Source organism: Macrotis lagotis, chromosome X, assembly GCF_037893015.1.
Source record: "Macrotis lagotis isolate mMagLag1 chromosome X, bilby.v1.9.chrom.fasta, whole genome shotgun sequence".
NCBI lineage: Eukaryota > Metazoa > Chordata > Mammalia > Peramelemorphia > Peramelidae > Macrotis > Macrotis lagotis.
In genome coordinates, this window is record NC_133666.1 from 290,605,817 (window position 1) to 290,624,412 (window position 18,596).

The 18,596-nt window shown below is 36.0% G+C and overlaps 1 protein-coding gene across 5 annotated transcripts in view; it reads left to right on the forward strand.

The window, feature by feature from the left end:
* ADAMTS12 (ADAM metallopeptidase with thrombospondin type 1 motif 12) overlaps positions 1–18,596 on the forward strand; it is a 534,583-nt gene that overhangs the window by 383,648 nt on the left and 132,339 nt on the right. For all 5 annotated transcript variants that reach the window (XM_074208421.1, XM_074208422.1, XM_074208424.1 and 2 more), the window contains one exon: positions 5,170–5,303. In XM_074208421.1, coding sequence (XP_074064522.1) covers positions 5,170–5,303 — 134 coding nt within the window. The remainder of the gene's footprint in view (positions 1–5,169; positions 5,304–18,596) is intronic.

Consider the following 18,596-nt stretch of genomic DNA (forward strand, 5'->3'; position numbering starts at 1 on the left):
GTAAACAAGAATATTTTATTAATGTAAAAAAACATTTGTACAAAATGAGAATAAAAATAAATTTAAAAAAAAGAAATACAAGTATCACCTTCCCATGAAGGAATGTAAGCTGCTTAACCTTATTAAATCCCTTATGGTTTCCCAACCTATTTACCTTATATGCTTTACTTAAATCTTTTATTTAAATATTAACTTTTTTACTCGGTTCTTTATCAATAAGCCTGCATCAATAACATACAAAAGTCCTCTGTTTCATTTAATATCCACTTATTTCCCTGGATTATACTAAGTTTTGCTAGGTATGTAATTCTTGATTCTATGAGAGCACTGGAATTTGGATATAATATTCCTGGTATTTTTATTTTAGGATTTCTTTTGAATTGTGATCAGTGGATTCTTTCAATTTCTATCTTACTCTCCAGTTCTAGAATATCACTGAAGTTTTCCTTGATATTTTCTTGAAAACTTTATAATCATGTCTTTCAGGTAGTCCAATAATTCTTAAATTATCTCTCCTGTATCTATTTTCAGGTTCTCTTATTATTTTTTTTAATAAATGTTTCACATTTTCATCTATTTTTTCATTCCTTTGATTTTGTTTTCTTGTTTGAAAGGACCTCAGTATCCTGCCAAGTGATCTTCAGAATCTTTCTAAGACAATTTAAATGGAAGCAATTCAGTTTCCTGACATAGCACTGGTAGACTTTCCAGGTTTCAGAGGCATATAGCAATGAGGTCATCACAACAACTGTAACAGACCTTCATTTTGGTAGTCAGTTTAATAGTTCTTCTCTCCCATATTTTCCTTTGGAGCCTCCCAGATACTGAGCTAGCTGTGGCAATGAGTGTCAAACTCATTGTCAATGTTTGCCTCCTTGGAAAGGACGCTGCCAAGGTAAATGAACTTGTCCACAGTACTCAAAACCTCTCCATTTTCTGTAATTGATGGTTCCATATATGGATGGTGTAGTGTTGGCTGAGGGAGCACATTTGTTTTCTTGGTTTTTAATTGATAGACAAAAATTAGCACAAGCAGCAGAGAATTGGTCCATACATTGTTGCATCTCAACTTCAGAGGCTGCATTAAGTGCACAATCATTTGCAAACAGAAGATCATGCACCAATACTCCTCCCCTTTGATCTTTGCTTGTAACTTTTTCAAGTTGAAGAATTTGCCATCATTGTGGTAGCTGACCTTAAGACCATGTTCATCCTCAGTAAAGGCATTTGATAACATGACTGAAAACATCATGGTAAAAAGTAGGGCAACAAGAACACATTCTTGTTTTACTCCACTAGTGACAGGGAAATTTCAAGCGTATCATCCACTATTCAGAACCCAGACATACTTGGCATCATGGAATTGATGTATTATACTGATGAACTTCTCTAGGCAACCAAATTCTGACATATTTTCCATAAATCCTCACAACTGATAATATCAGAGGTCTAGGCCAGATCCTCAAATGTTGATTACAGACCTCTGTTCTGTTTCTGGCATTTTTCCTGGAGTTGTTGGGCAGCAGACACCATATCAACCATTCCTCCACCCTTTCTGAAGCCACCCTGGCTCTCAGGGAGGTGACCATTTTCCAGGTAAAGGATTAGCCTATTGATAAGGACTTTGGCAAGAATCTTACCAGCAGTGAATAAAAGAGAAATACTCCCGTGATTGTCACAAAACAGTCTATTCCCTTTACCTTTATTGAGATAGACAATGGAGACATCCTATAATTCTTGGGGGATAACCTCTTCATGTCATATAACCTAGAAAATTTCAGTCAGTTTTTAGATGAGCAATAGACCCCCAAAATACTTGTAGACCCTCAGCATCAAGTGCTCTGTCACTTGAAAGGAGCCTAATGGCATACATAATCTCTTCTTCAGTTGGTACTTCAGCTGGGAACTGATTGACTTCAACTTGAGGTAAATGGTCAGTGAATTCTGCATTGAATGATGATGGTCTGTTAACACTATAGAAGTGTTCAGCCCATCTCTCTAGGATTGTGTTCCTAACATTAAGCAATGTGGATCCATCAGCATTGAGTAGTTGAGATTCATCAAATGTCTTTGGCCCATAAATAGCCTCCAGGGTATTATGAAAACATTTTTGGTTTGTTACTGTCGGCATGAAATTGAATTTCATCTATCTTCTTACTGAACCAAGAATCCTGCATCTCTGAGCTTCACTTGTATAATTAAACACTGCCTTCTTAAAAATGGATAAACTATCCTACTGGTAAACCCTGTGGAGTTATTGTTTTCCCCCATCATTTTCATCAAACCAATATTGGTGTTTGTGAGTGTTCTGGCCCAGATGAGCTACACCAGGTCTCTGAAAGCTACCTACTCCTTTTCTGCTCCACTATTGCCAACTGTGTGCTGGCTCAGTTTTCCCTCCAAGTTAGCAATGAACTATTCCTGCTCAGAGGGACATTCTAATCTCTTGACATTAATTCTTCTAGTATTCATTTTGCCTAGGCTTTGGTTGAATGTGAATATTTAGCTTAGAGAGGATGAGTCTGTGATCAGTCCAGCATTCTGTTATCACATGTTGCCTTTGTCACTCTCATATCCTTTCTGTCTCTTCTCGTTATGATCATATAGTGTAGTAGATGCCAGTGTTTACTATGAGGATACATCCAGGAAATTTTATTGCATTTAGGTAAATGGAAGACTGTTTGTGATGAGGTCATGAGATATGCAAGTCTTCAGTATTAGGTGTCCATTTCTGTTGCTGTGTCCAACTCCATTCCTCCCAAGGATTCTCCACCATGTCTGGTGATCTGAGCCTACTCTGGCATTAGTTACCCAGAATATAAATTCCTCCTCTCTTGGTACATTGATGATAAGAGTCTCCAACTTTCTGACATAGCTTAGGAATTCTTTCTGTCTCAGAATTTTTTATTTGTTGTTCACTAAAAACATTCATTTCATGCTTCCCAGGAATCTTTCATATTAGTAGGCTGGAATTCTTAACCCAGAAGTTGTCTTTTGAAGAAAATATTCTGCTAATTGCTTTTCCAATATAATTAGCTTCTTCTGTAAGCCTGTGCATTTTGTTTTGTTCATTTCAAAACATTATTTTGAGAAGGGGGTTCTTAAGTTTCAGCAGATTGACAAAGGGGGTCCAGGATACACAAAAAAGATTTAAGAATTCCTTATGTAGTGGAACATTCCTTCTAGTAGAGAGATTAACTAAATTTTGCATATGTATAGTTTCTTCTTTGCCTCTGGTAGAATCACAGACATTGTACAGTCTTTAGGTCACTGGAGCATTTTCCTCACCCATTGTATTTGCTGATACTGGGTTCTTGGTAGCTCTCAGCCACTAGTTCTTACTCTACATGAGTGTAGGGTGTGTTCTAGGAAGACTTAGTACCTTGGTGCGAAGACTGCCAAGCCTTTTTCAATGCTACTTTCCAACTTTGATGTCCACCTGAGTCACCTAATTCTCACCTGTGACTCCAAGAAACTGTAGCATGCACAGCAGCTACACCCTGGAAAACCATCTGTCAGGTGGGCTAACCAGGTTGAGGGTGACCTAGGGAGTCTGAAACCCATCAGTGAGTAGTGGGGGGGTGTCTACCCCAAGCATGTGAAGTCTTCCACTAGTGGAATGGGAAGAAGAGAACAATTCATTCCAATGGCCATGAAGGCAGCTGAAGTAAGTGCTGTGGAGTACTTAGAGCTTGGTTAGATATTGAAGACACCAAGGTCATCCACTGTATCTTGAGCCATCACAGTTGTCTTGCCACACTCGATCATGATGACTATGGAGGAGAGAGTGAGGCAGATGACTTTGTGCAGCTCTACCTCACTTAATTCCAATTTATGCATGCAACAAGACATCTCTCATAACAATTCCTCAAAGATCTGTGGTGACATTCAAGTGATGAAACAGCAGCTGTGGATACAATGAGAGCTGTAGTCACAACCCTGTATCCAGGGGTCCAGGCCATAGGGTTGATTCCCCACTGAAAGCAGCAGTGAGATTTGGCAGCCCCCTGCATCACACTGCTCACCTCCTGATATGAGGAAGGGCCTAGAAAACTCTGGTCTGATTATTGCAGCAGGGAGGGATCCCACAGTATGGTCAAGACACAAAAAAATCTACAGAAACTTCTTCAAATAAATTTCCATTTACCATCAGTGCACAGAACATGTGCACACTCATAGATAACACAAGACCCAATCAACTTGAAAAACAAACAGCTTTTGTTTCAAGAGAACTCAGCAGGTTACATATCCAAATAATAGCCCTGAGTCAAACAAGGCTGGCAAATGAAGCAGCTTACTGAAGATGGAGCTGGGTATATGTTTCTCTGGAGTGGCCACAGTGAAGGGGAGCATCATGAAGCTGGGGGAGGTTTTGTAATCAATACTAATCAACATTCTTGAATGCCTATCAAAAGGAGTGAACGACAGACTCATTACAATGAGATTGGCCCTTCTAAGAAAATGTTATGTCACCATCATCAGTGCCTGTGCTTCCACAATGATGAACACTGATGAAGTTAAAAAAAAATTATATATGTAATATATATATATATGTATATTTGTGTCTATGCACATACACAGTATATGCACATTTATTTCAAATGTTTTGAAGAATAAGAATTTGTTCAAATGCTTATTATTTGCTTGGGGATGTGCTGGATACCACCATGTTACAGTTTCCAAATATATGTAATATAATGACAATAAGAAGTAATAACAAAAATAGCTAGTATTTAGTGCTCTCTCCATATATATATATATATATATATATATTTATATATGTATATATGTGTGTGTGTATATATGTATACATATATATATATATATACATATATATATATATGTATATATATATATATGATTTCATTTGGTTCTCACTACAACCCTGTGAGGTGGATGCTATTTTTATCCCTATTTTAAAGATGAGAAAACAGAGTATAAATAAATGATAGCTAGTAAGTATCTGATGCAGGATTTGAATTCAAATCTTCCTGACTCCAAACCATTCTTGCATTACACCACCCAGTTGTCCTGGGAGTGAGATTCTTGTGCTTTTTATGGATTTCAAAATCAAAGGATGATCAGATGCACAAATTTTAAAAAGTTTTGGTGACATCATGAATATTAATCAACATGCTAACTTGAAACTGTCTCTTTTTTCCACTGCAGAATATCCATGTGAACTCTATTGTCGACCCATTGATGGACAATTTTCTGAAAAAATGCTTGATGCTGTCATTGATGGTACACCTTGCTTTGAAGGAGGCAACAGCAGAAATGTCTGTATTAATGGCATATGTAAGGTATTGGGTATGTTTCCTTAATCTCCAACTTTGTGCAATCTTAATTTTCCAACATAATTAAGTTACGATCATTTTAGTGTGAGAAATTTAAATTTGTGATCAGTTCTTATGACCCAGTAGATCTCAAGGTCAGCCCATCATAGAGATTGACAATGGATCCTCAAACAGTTATTAGGTCTTTGTGGAAGTTTTCCATTTTTTCCTCCTGGACATCTTTGCCTAAATATTATTTCTCTTCCTTTGCAGTTAAGTGGCACGGTAATTGGATCTGGAGATAGAGGACTGGAAAATCCCAGTTCTGACATTTATTTTATATGTGACCTTGGTTAAGTGACCTCTCCATGACTTAGTTCTATGTCAAGAATACAAAAGGGTTATCTCTAGATGTCCTTCCAGCTCTAAATGTGTAATCCTTTAAGTCCTCATAACTTTCACTGGTGATACTGAAGAACTTAATAACTTGACCTTCTTGTCATTTTTCTTATCAAAGCACCTTATGTGCACTTGCCATTTCTTTGGTGTGGGTCTGGTTCCAGGCATTGAAGAGTAGACAGGAAAGGGGAAATTGTCTAAGTTCATGATCTTTAAAAATGTAACCACCCTTAGGGTTGGATGGGAAATGGTGAAGAATAAGTTAAGGGGAGGTAATTTTGATAGCTAGTACATCAGATAAAGGAAGTTACATCAAAATAAAAATTGAAGTCTCTAATAGTTTTAGGTAGCCAAAAGCTAGAATAATTGAAGAAGACAGAATAGGAAACTGAGAGTCATAAATGGCTATCAAAGATTCATGAGTTGTAATTTGTCTTGACTTAGTCACAGCTCTCCCTCCAAATAAAATACAAAAAATAGATAATGAATATAAAAGAAACAACACAAATTTACCCTAATATCCCATTATTACTTTTTAATTTCCCTCCTTCTAACTGATCACATAGGAGCCAGTGGTTTCTGTATAAGCACATTTAATCCAAAAGCTGACTCCCACAGGAGCCTATTTTTCTGGACAGTCATAGGAGCAGTAGGTGTGACAGTAGAATACCATATATAAAAGGTTCAGGATGGAACTCTCAGCAATAAATATACCTCATTTTGTGATCTACATCTTTTTTTCTATGTTGTTTCCTAAATGTCATAGGGAATAGATTTTTAAATAAACAAACTTAGTGGCATCTATAAGTCTAAGTTGCTTCATTGGGGAATTGGAGATCAAACTGTTAAGAAGGGCAAAAGGGACCCAAATCTTTAGTCTATGGACTTCTAGATCTGGAGGGGAATTCATGGATCATTTAGTCCAATACTCTCCTTTTACATCTGGGTAATCTGAGGCCCAGAGGAGTTTGATGATTTGCCTACATCCAAATTAGACAGTCACAGGGCCAGGAACTGAGCCCAGATCTGTTGTCTTCTAGGAGAGTATTCTTTTTAATACAGTATAGGATTTCTTAGCCTAGGTTCCATGAAATTTTTACAGAATGATAATTTTATTTCAATATAATATATTTGGGTTGGATTTTTTGGCAAGGCATTGAGGTTAAGTGACTTGCCCAAGGTCACACAGCTAAGTATTAAGTGTCTGAGACTGGATTTGACTCAGGTCTTCCTGACTTCTAGCTGCCCAACATATTTGTTTTCTAATCCTGGGACGGGAAGTGTTTATTTATATTTTTTAAATGTTGTTTTGAGAAAGACTTCTCCAGTCTATCAAAGAATCCCTTGACAGAGAGAAGGTTAAGGACCCAACATTATACCATTACTGCTTCCAGATTCAAAGACTAGAAGATTAAAATATCATAGATTTTGAGACTTTCGAAAGCATCTATTCTAAGCCTCTCATTTTTTAAATAAGGAATCTGAAACTCAGAGACACCGAATGGTCTAGGTTTATCATGGCAATACATACCACAGTAGAGCCAACAGTAGTCAGCACCTTGGTCAGAGGCAGCAGGAATGCTGAGAATTTTGAGCTGAGTCAAAAGAGAGAAGAAAGCCATTTTTCAGTTCATTTGTATTGCATTGCTTTGATGATTTTTATTGGGGGGGGGTGTCTAACAGTGGTAGTTTTGAGAAGAAGAAATAATGACCCTTACTGTTAGTAGTAATAGAAAGTAATGCTGTAGATAGAGCACTGGATCTGGAGTCAAAAAACCTGAGTTCAAATATAGCCTCAAATACTTTCTAGCACTGTAACCTTAGGCACTGAGATGCCTCAATTTCCTTATCTGAAAAATTTAATTAATAATAGCACCTACCTCTAAGGGTTGATGTGAGGATAAAATGAAATAACATTTGAAAAACACTTTTACAAAACTTAAAGTGCTATATGTGTTGAGTAGTGGTGGTAGTAGTAGTAGTAGTAGTAGTAATAGTAGTAGTAAATCAAGAAATAGCAAGTAGTAATAGTAAGTTAGTAGTTGGTTGGTTCTTGTCCTTCATTATTGAAGAAGACCAAAATGGCATCACTATGTTTGAGATAAATTACAGTGTGTCCTACTGTGATTGATCAGACCAGTGTGAACTTAGAGTGCTCTATCACAGGTTGGGCACAAATAGTCCATGTGAACATCTGGAGTGGGTATTGTAAACTTACCGATGTCATATTTCCTTTGAGTGTTTCAGTTATGCCTTCCTTATAGAGTGCAGCATCCTCATTGATGAGGGTACACCATGCTGGATGATCCTGTGCTATTGTCTCCCATGCTGTATAACCAATCCTAAAATTCTTCAACGAGACATTCAGAGTGTCTCAGTATTGCTTCTTCTGACCCCTTTGGAGCACTTGTCCTGTGTTAAGTTATTCATAAAATAGTTTTGGTTTTTTTGCAAGCATATGTCTGTCATCCTAATAATGTTTGCAACCCATTGCAATTGCACTCTCTATAATAATGTTGTAGTAGTAGTAGTAGTAGTAGTAGTAGTAGTAGTAGTAGTAGTAGTAGTAGTAGTAATTGTAAGAGGAGGAGGAGTAGTTGCAGTTGTTGATGACTAGATACTCTTGGAGTATCTGGATACTCTGGAGCAGCTGAAATTCCTTTTGGAAAATGACACAGGTTCCAAGGAAGATGTGATCAAACAGTAATGGAATAATCCTTAGCATAGATGTGAGAGCTGCCTTCCCTTAAGATGTCAAAAGGTAGCCAAAGGAGTCAAGTATGTATCTAAGCTTATCATTCTCCATAAGAGTCTTGTATGTGGTAGCCATGTTATGACTATTACCTCCTTCAATGACCTAAAGAGATATGGGCAAGGTTGGGGGTCTATTATTAGGTGAATTTTATGATATTCAAGACTTCCTAAGATAATTGAACATTATATCTAAGGTAAAACTTGAGCCTATCAGCCTTGGAACATGTTTGAAAGCCACAAACTTAACAATGAGAAGCAAGTACCACAAATAACCTTAAATAAAGTGTCCAGGGTGCTAAAATCAGAACAGCTAGAGGCAAAGGGCACTGAACACATTGCCTCAGAGGCAACCAAATTCTGAAGAACTTCTGGTCCTGAAATGGATTCTACAAGGGTATTAGCTGGTTCTTACCTGGGCTCTTAATAGATATATGCAATAACACTATTCTACTATTAATCTTATATGCAACAATAGGAATATACAGTAACTTACAATAATTAAATGGGAAGGGGGAAAAGGGAATAAACATTTATTAATTAAATAGTTTATTAAACTGTGCTAAATGCTTTACAAATATCATATTATTTGATGTTCACCATAACCCTGTAAAGGTAGATGATCTTATTATCCCCATCTTATAGTTGAGGAAATTGAAGCTGAGAGAGATTAAATGACTGGCCTAGATTTGAATTTAAGTAGGTCTTCCTGACCCTAGGCCTAGTACTCTTATCCACTTCAACACCTAGCTTTAATTAGTTGGCATCTTCTGAGTCAATAATCTCTCAAGAAACATGCACATTTAGAATTCCCCAGTGCCTTTCTGTGTAAAGAAAAGAAAACATAAGATATTTATATATACAAAATCTCTCTTACACACACACACACACACACACACACAAAATACATTTATACAGTTTCCCTTATTAGAAAGCAGGAGAAAGAGAGAAAGAGAAAGGGGGTGAGGAAGAAGGAGGAGCAGCACCAGGAGTAGCATATGTTTGGTTTGTTTGGAGTAGATGAAACTAGAGAGAATATTAACCAGTCATCCATTCTGTCGTCAGTTCAGTCTCAAGAAATTAAGACTCTTATCTTACCTGTTGCTATCTTATGCACTAGGAGAAATTGTCATAAAACAATCACATACATAGGCTTCAAGTAAAGACACATTTATCTTAAAAAGACTTGAGTAATATGATTTTTATGCCATTTCCAGTGCCATTTTATGCTTCTAAAGAAAGGAAGTCATGAATAAGTCTAGGGAGTCATTTAATCAACAAATATTTATTAATTGCCTACTCTGTCACAGTACCTGAAAAGCTAATGAGACACTGTCCTTCGAATTCCTAGGCACTGGAGATACTAAGACAAAAATAAAACAGTCCCTACCCTCAAGCAATATAATTATAATCAATCCAAGGGAAATAGTGTGTCTATAGAGAAGTATGAAGAAATTAGATGCAAAGGTAGCACTGGAGGAAAGGCACTAACTGCGAGGAGACAACAAAAATGTCAGGCAGAAGGTGGTACTTGAAGTGAATCTTGATGGTTACTAGAAATTCTTTGAGACAGTTGAAAAAAGGAGTAGATGCCAAGAATATTAAAAGCATGCATGTGTATACACACACACACACATACATACACACAAACACACACCCCTAAAGCAGTGGAATGCTAAGTTATGCCATTTGATTTGCATTGTGTGTCTAAGGCTTTTCACTACTTTCTGAATTTAGATTTCAAGTGCTATTGGACATGGGGGCAAGAGGTGAGGAGTGTTATCTCTCTGATATCTTTATCCACTTCCAAGTCTCTATACAGTCACATTCAATCAGTCTGAGATATTCTCTTGTGTCTCCATCATCAGCTATTTGCCCACATAGTAAAGGGGTGGAGGAATTCCTGAGATATGATATATAAGAGTGATATAAATTGAAAGTGTATCTTTACTGGTATAGCTATGAAAAGAGCAGTCAGAAATCTGAGGTTAACTAGAAGCAAAGTCAGAAGCCACTTGGTGAGTCAGACAGTTCCCTTTACCAACAAGCAACCTCATATATTATGCATTCCTTAAGAGAAGGTATACTTTTTGTCTTCCTTTATATTCCTTGTGTTTAACACATTATAAGCGATTAATAATTGCTTAATGAGTGAAGACTTGCCTGGAAAGTATAGTCTGGGGAGGAAGTAAATTATTTTAGTCGGGTGTGTTACTATTATTAAGGTGGTACACTTATGAGAGGGAAAGAGATCCATAATAAAACTAACATTATTGTCTCCAAGTATGGAGGGAAGTTGTCAAGGTTATTTTAAATAAGTCCAGTTACTAACTTAATAAGTTCTTGATACAATAATCTATTTTAAAAGACTTGATATGGCCATTCACATGTTACTATCATGGGCATCAATAGAGTACTCTTGGCCAATTATCTAACTATAACAAAGTAATGTCCATTATTTCAGTAGGAGAGATTATGGATATGAGTGGAAATGCATAGTGGACAGCTTGACCTGGAAAAAGGTTCCATATTACTGATGATCATAAATTAACTCTTGTAAAATTGCTTGAGATTTAGTTGCAGAAAAGTTTATAGTAGAAAGGTCATTATTCATGGTTCCTGGTCTGACAGGAAGCTAAATTTAGATTTTTATGAGAGCTTATCTACCTGTTAATTGCATTTTCCTGGAGTATGACAGCAAAAAAGAATCTGGGATTTAGCTCCCTGGAAGGCTGAAAATCTTCCAAGGTTTTATGACTGGTGTAGAAAACGATAATGGAATATGTCACTGACTCAAGATAGTGTCTCCATATCTCAAATATGGTTTTAACTCAAGAAATAACTTTCCTCAGACTGTATAGTTCTGTTTCATAGAAGACAGCTTGCTGGAAAAGTTCATATAGGATCGATATATCTGCAATTAGTGTGACCCTCTAAGAGAATGATCAGAAGACTAGAAATCAAATCCTAATTCTCCAGTTTGTGTGACTTTGGATAAATTATTCTGAGCCTCATCTGTAAAACAAGGGATTTGAAATTGGTGACATCTACATCTATGTTATGAAGATCATGGTATTATTTTCCATGATTAACTCCTCATAGAACTAGATAGATGAAGATGAGATTACCATAACACGTTATTTCAAGTCAGTAAAAGAGCCTTCTAGTTCTAATATTCACTGGAAAGCCTTGAAGAGCTGTTTGGTGGACAGAGCACCAGACCTGGAGTCATGAAGACTCGTCTTCCTGAGTTCAAATCTGGCCTCAGACACTTCCTAGATATATGACTTAGCAAGTCAAACCCTGTTTGCCTTAATTTTATCATCTATCAAATGAACTGGAGAATGAAATGGCACTCTAGTATCTTTGCCAAAAAAAAATCTGAAATGGAGCTACAGAGTCTAACACAAATGAAATCAGGAAAGTCCTGGGGGGGCAAGGGAGCCTCTAGTGGTTGAATGAGAAGAGTCTCAAAGGCAAAGAATTTGAGAGGAAAGAGGATACCTGAAAAACTAATGAGACGCTGTCCTTCTAATGGACTATGGCTAGGAAACTTAATGACTAGGCTGTTAAAATTATGCCTAAAAATAATAAAATAAAACTGTCTTCTATTAGAAAAGTATATTAGCTATTTAGTGCCAGACATTTTTGTGATTCAGTTGTTGTTGCTGCTGTTGCTCAGGGGTACTTTTTGTCTTTTCTTAGGTTTTTAATTGTAAAATAAAAATTTTTTAGTATCTTTTATTTTGACATCACCCAAACTTCCCTCATTATCCTTTTCACTCCTCCCAGAGAGCCACTTTCATAATAATTTTTAAAGAAAAAATCATAAAAAGAAAAAATTCATTAAAGTTATTCATACATAAAAAGCTGCATATATATATGTGTGTGTGTGTATATATATGTATATATATGTATATATATATATATATATATATATATATATATATATATATATATTCAGTATTCTACACACATGACCTCCATCTATCCGGAGGAATAGGGGGAGATAATGTTATATCTATTTTTGCTACATCTTTTTATATCTCTTCAGTGAAATCATGCTTGTTCTCTATATTTCTATAATATGACATGAATAAAGTCTAGAACTCTTTTCTAAGTATGAAGATGATGTAAAGTTGGATAGGTTAGTAGCACTTATGAATACAGAAAATGATTGAGAATGACCTTAATAAATTTGATAGGTAGTTATAGAAAGAAAATCAATCATTATTAATCTAAAATCCTTTATGATCCTAAAAATATCTTGGTAAAGTTAAGGCCCTGCTTTTAGTTTAGCTGAGTGCTAATTTTCACTTATTTTGGGTTCTTTCCTTTTATCTTGTAATCATAGTGTATATATTATCATTCTGGCTCTGCCTTTCAAGTAAGTCTCTGCTTCCCTGTATTTATCATATCTTACAATCTAGTAATATTCTATTTCATTTATGTACCACTTTCTTTCTCTGCTCTCCATAGTTTAGGACCTCCGAGTAATTAAAATATGTTAAATATTAGGTGATACTAAGCATTAGTTTAAATTAACACAATCACAAAGTTATAAGTCATTTAGATAAATTAGTAAACTACCCAGGTCTTGAACTTTACCTAATCTATGTCCAGCAAGTAGTGGCCCAGCTTCCTTTTTAAACATCAACAATGAAGAGATACTCACTATGTACTCAAGAGTACCATTCTATTTGGAAGCAGCTCTAATTATTCAAAATAAAATGTCCTGGTGTGGCTAGGTGGCGCAGTGGATAAAGTACTGGCCCTGAAGTCAGGAGTACCTGGGTTCAAATCTGGTCTCATACACTTAATAATTACCTAGCTGTGGGCCTTAGGCAAGCTACTTAACCCCATTTGCCTTGCAAAAACCTAAAAAAAATAAGAATAAAAAAAATAAAATGTCCTTATGTTGAGCCAAAATGTACTTCTCCATAATTTTGATCTATTGCCATAGTTCTTGCCAAGTGAATGAGTCTAATCCCTGATCCATATGGTAGTTTTTTAACAATAACATTCCTTCTTAAGAGTGTTGTAACCAGGAAAATTTGTTCCTGATACTAGCACCACCAAATATGCTCTGGGATAAATGGCATGCAAGGAACCTTCAGAAACCAGTCTTAGGGATGTTACTGTGCAGGATGTAGGGTAAACAAGAAAAGAGTTACCAGCTCTTCTCACCACATTAACTTAGTTTCTTTTACTTATTCTAAATAGATGCCAAATTCTGTTGTTACTAAACTACTAAAGAATTGTAATTACTATTAGTGCTCTCTCAATTTAGAATGTCCTTGGCAAGGTCCTGATTGCCTCATCCTATTTAGAATCTATATTTAAGGTTTAAAATCTCTGACAGAAGTGACTGCATCTTCAGCTAGCTTTCATTTTTTACCAATGAGAAAAACTTTATTTATGAATCCTCATAGATTTTTAAAGTGAAAAGGAACCTTTGTGGCCATGTAGCTATAGATTTGGAATTGGAAAGAACTCCAGAAGCCATCTAGTCCAACCCCTTTATTTTACAAATGAGGAAATTGAAGAGTTAAGCAACTTAACTAAGTGACTTCCATAGAGGCACTTAAGGTAGCACATTGGATAGAATGCTATACCAGATAAAAGAAAATCTGAGTTCAAATTCAGCCTCAGTGAGTTCCTAGCTATTTGACTCTAGACAGGTTATTTAACCTTTGTCTGCCTCAGTTTCCTTAATGTATAGTGGAAACATCACCTTTCAAATATATATCAAAATTATTATGTGAATGAGATAATAATTATATTTGTAATATGCAGCACCCAACATATAGGACTTTTTTAATAAATGTGTGTTCCTTTTACCCTTGTCCCTCTTCTCTCTTGAGAGAGACAAAGTAGGGAAAGATATAAGAATATAGTTGGGAGACCTGGACATTAATGTAGTCCCTAATGACTAAAATGGACTAGAGAACTACTCACAGAAAAGCAGGTGGTGTGTTGAACTGAGAGTTAGAAGATTTGAGGTCGTGGCAGCTAGGTGGTGCAGTGAATAGAGCACCAGCCCTGGAATCAGGAAGACCTGAGTTCAAATCCTGCCTCAGACACTTAATAAATACCTAGCTGTGTGGCCTTGGGAAAGTCATTTAACCCCACTGCCTTGGGAAAAAAACAAAGATTTGGGCTCAAATCAGGTTCTATATATGGTAGGACTAACTTGTGCTTCCTTGGTCAAGTTATTTCACTTGTCCCATACTCAGGACTTCTCTGTAAAGTGAGGAGATGAATCTGAGTCAACAGTCTGTAATCTTAAAAAAAAATGAGGTTTTTTAAACTTTATTTTAATATAGAGCAGCTAAATGGCACAGTGGATAGGATGTTGAATCTGAAGTCAAATGTAGACTCAGACACTAGCTGTTTGACCCTGGATAAGTCACTTAACCCTGTTTGCTTCAATTTCCTCATCTGTAAAATAAACTGGAGAAGGAAATGGCAAACCACTCTACTATCTTTGCAAAGAAAACCTCAAATGGGGTCACAAAGACTCAGATAGGACTGAAATGATTGAAAATCAAAAATTATTTCTTTTCTTTTTTTTTTAGTTTTTTTTTTTTGCAAGGCAAATGGGGTTAAGTGGCTTGCCCAAGGCCACACAGCTAGGTAATTATTAAGTATCTGAGACCGGATTTGAACCCGGGTACTCCTGACTCCAGGGCCAGTGCTCTGGGCCACTGTGCCACCTAGCCACCCCAACAATGATTATTTCAATGCAATCATTTTCATTTTGAATTATTTTGCATTTTATTTTGAACTTTATAAAACATTCTGTGAAGTCCTTAGGCTTTTCCAAAATGCTAAGCACCCTTTGCCTAAGTGATCTCCAGGATCCCCATTAGAATTTCTACAATGTCAATAGGATGCAGGGTAGAACAATAGCATACTCAGGCTATTTGCTGATATTGCCTGTTGAAATTTATTGTTTTTTAATTTATGAAATAAAGCAAACTTTTCCATAACATATTTCAATAAAAAAGATGATGGTACACGAAACTGCAAATCTACCACGCATAACTTGCTATTACATTTAAATATATAATGAAATTATCATGCAGATTCCTTTTTCTTCTCTTCCCCCACCCCTGATGGCTACCATTGGACACAGATAATTTATGTATATATGGTTATAGATATGTATAGTTATATTCTATATGTATTTATGTATCAGTTCTATATGTATTTATCAATTCTATACATATCCATTCTATATGTATTTCTATTTATCAGTTCTTTCTCTATATGTAGCTAGCCTCTTTCTTCAAATGTCCTTTATAGTTGCTTTTTTCTGTAACACAGTACAATTGAAAAAAAGATGATTGTACCTGAAATGTCAAATCTAGTTAGTATATACAACTTTTAAATATTTATCAAAATTATCATGTAAATTTCTTTTTTCTTCCTTCCCCTTCTAGTCCTTGAGATTTCTATCATTAGACAAAAGTACATATAAATAATATATGTAAAACCATTCCATACTTCTTCAATTTATCATTTTTATCTGAATACAAAGTGTTTCTCTTCATAAATACCTATAATTTGGGTGTATATATATATATATATATATATATATAATTGTCAAAATAACTTATTTACTCAATTCAGATAGTTTTTTCCTCATATATTATTTTGGGCATATATAATATATATGTATAATCAAAATAACTTATCTGCTCAAAGTCATTTTTTAAGGTATTTTTGTAAGACAAATGGGGTTAAGTGGCTTGCCCAAGGCCACACAGCTAGGTAATTATTAAGTGTCTGAGACCAGATTTGAACCCAGGTACTCCTGACTCCAGGGCTGGTCTTTATCCATTATGCCACCTAGCCACCTCCTCAAAGTCATTCTTAAAAATAGTATAGCTATTATAGTATGGAGTTTTCTCTTGGTTCTGCTCATTTCATTCTTCATTATTTTTGCGCATGTCTTTTCATGTTTTCTGAGATTGTTGAGATCATCATTTTTTATAACAATAGTATTTGATCACAGTCATATATCAGATTGAATTTTTCCAAGCTGCTTCATTCCTTGTTATTTTAATGGACAGGATTTTGAGTTTTTGAAGCTTATCAGAAATCATTTTAAAATTGTGAATCTATTTTAGATAGCTGATAATATTAATGAGCTCTGCAGGTAGGGGTTATTGTATTAATGCCAGGTAAAGGCTCATTGTAACTGGTCCATTTATTCATATGAACAGGACTCCATTATCTATCTCTTTTGATAAGCATAGCCCAGCTATAATTGTTTGAAATCACTGAAGCTTTACAGTCTAGAAAGTGTTGTATCAGAAAACCAAGAATCATGCCTTCTTCACAGCTGTGGTTGCCTTTCAGCCTTGGATAATATGATTAAGAATTTTAGAGAAAAAAATACTTTTATGATGGACTAGGGAAGGAGATTTAACACTTTTATCTGAGTTCCAATTTTTAATTTCAGGGAACTTTTCCCATAAAGGAAATATTAACCTTTTAGAGAAAAATCAGAATAGAAAATAATGAGATATGTTAACAAAAAAAAAATCATCTGGTCAGTCCTGAACACATAGTAGGCATTTTTTGTCCTTAAAATAGGTTTTTTTGTTGTTTCATTTTGGAAAATTAAATCTCCCAGTTTCATGACACTCCTGGGAAATGAGCCCTTCCTTGTAAGGAAGAAAAAGAATTAAGCAAAAACAATGAACCAATACAATGATGGCTTCTAATAGTGCCTGCCATTTTCTGCAGTCAATGAGCTCTATATCTCTGCTGAGAGGACAAAGATATTTAATTATGTTACTCTGAAATCTTTGTTGTGTCTTTTTCGTGTAGTTCAGTCCCTTTTTCAGATCTTTTTATTTGTATTGTTGTAGTTCCCTTTTTTTCACTTTACAATCAGTTAAATGAATGAAACACATAGATACACACACACACACACAAACAACCCACATACTTTTGAGAGCACCAGTGTGCCTTAGCAAGGACTAGTTTTTGTCTTTCTTGGTGCTTCCTACCTACTCCATGGTAGGAAATGAGAATACGAATGCAACATGAGACAGCCTCCTTCCTCACAGAGGAAGACAAAACATATAGGGAAGTCAAGGGAGGAAATTTAGATCTGGTGAGTCATGGTTGTAGATTTGATCACTGGACAGCAGATTGCCATATCCTTTCCTGATGTAATGAAAATATTGATTTATTTACTTTGTCTGGGGCAAGAGGTGGAAAGTAGGAATGGATACAAGGGAGAAATGAGTAGCAACAGAGTACATGGTAAGGTGGTGTAGGTAAATGCCTGCTGGAATGTCATGGTCTTCTTTGAGAATCAAGGACAAAAAAGCTATTGTGTCAGTATGATCTAGTATGAGCTAACTAGATAGAGAAAGCAAGGGACGTGGCTCTCACCAATCAAGCCAGCTTAGCCCCAGGGCAGGAGATCCAAAGCCAAGTAGATTTATTGTCCTAGAAAATAGAGGGCAAGGTTTCTTTGAGTCCAGTTATGCAGTACCAAATTGGGTTAAGTGGGGGCAAGTCAGGTTAAGTCAATGAATTTTTATTAAATGCCTACTTTCCATCATGCACTGTGCTCCATTCTGGGTGATATAAGAAACGACAAAACCTACCCTGGCCCTTGAGCCCACAACCTAACAGGGGAAAGCAACATCTAAACAACCACATTCAAAAAAAGGCTCTAGCATTAAAGGGAAATGGAAAGGCTTCTTGCAGAAGGTAGGATTTTAATTAACACATCAGGGAAGCCAAGAGGTCATTGAAATAAAAAAGCACAAATTTGGGAGATGGAGTGTTGTGTATAAGAAATAGCAAGCAGTCTTCATCACTGGCTCATAGAAAATTTATTCTGTTGATTTATTTTTGTTTTTGGTGGGGAATTGCGGTTAAGTGACTTGCCCAACGTCACACAGCTAGTATCAAGTATCTGAGGCTGTATTTGAACTCAGCTCCTCCTGACTCCAGAACTGGTGTCACCCAGCTGTCCTCTCATAGAATGCTTGAAAGAGAGAAAATTGTAAGAAGATTGGAAAGGGAGGAGGGAATGACATCATGAAGGGTAAGAGAGTATTGTATTTCATCTTAGATATAATAGGGAGGCATTAGAGTTGTTAATGGATGGGGAAGGGGAGAGGTAGGGAATAGCTAGGT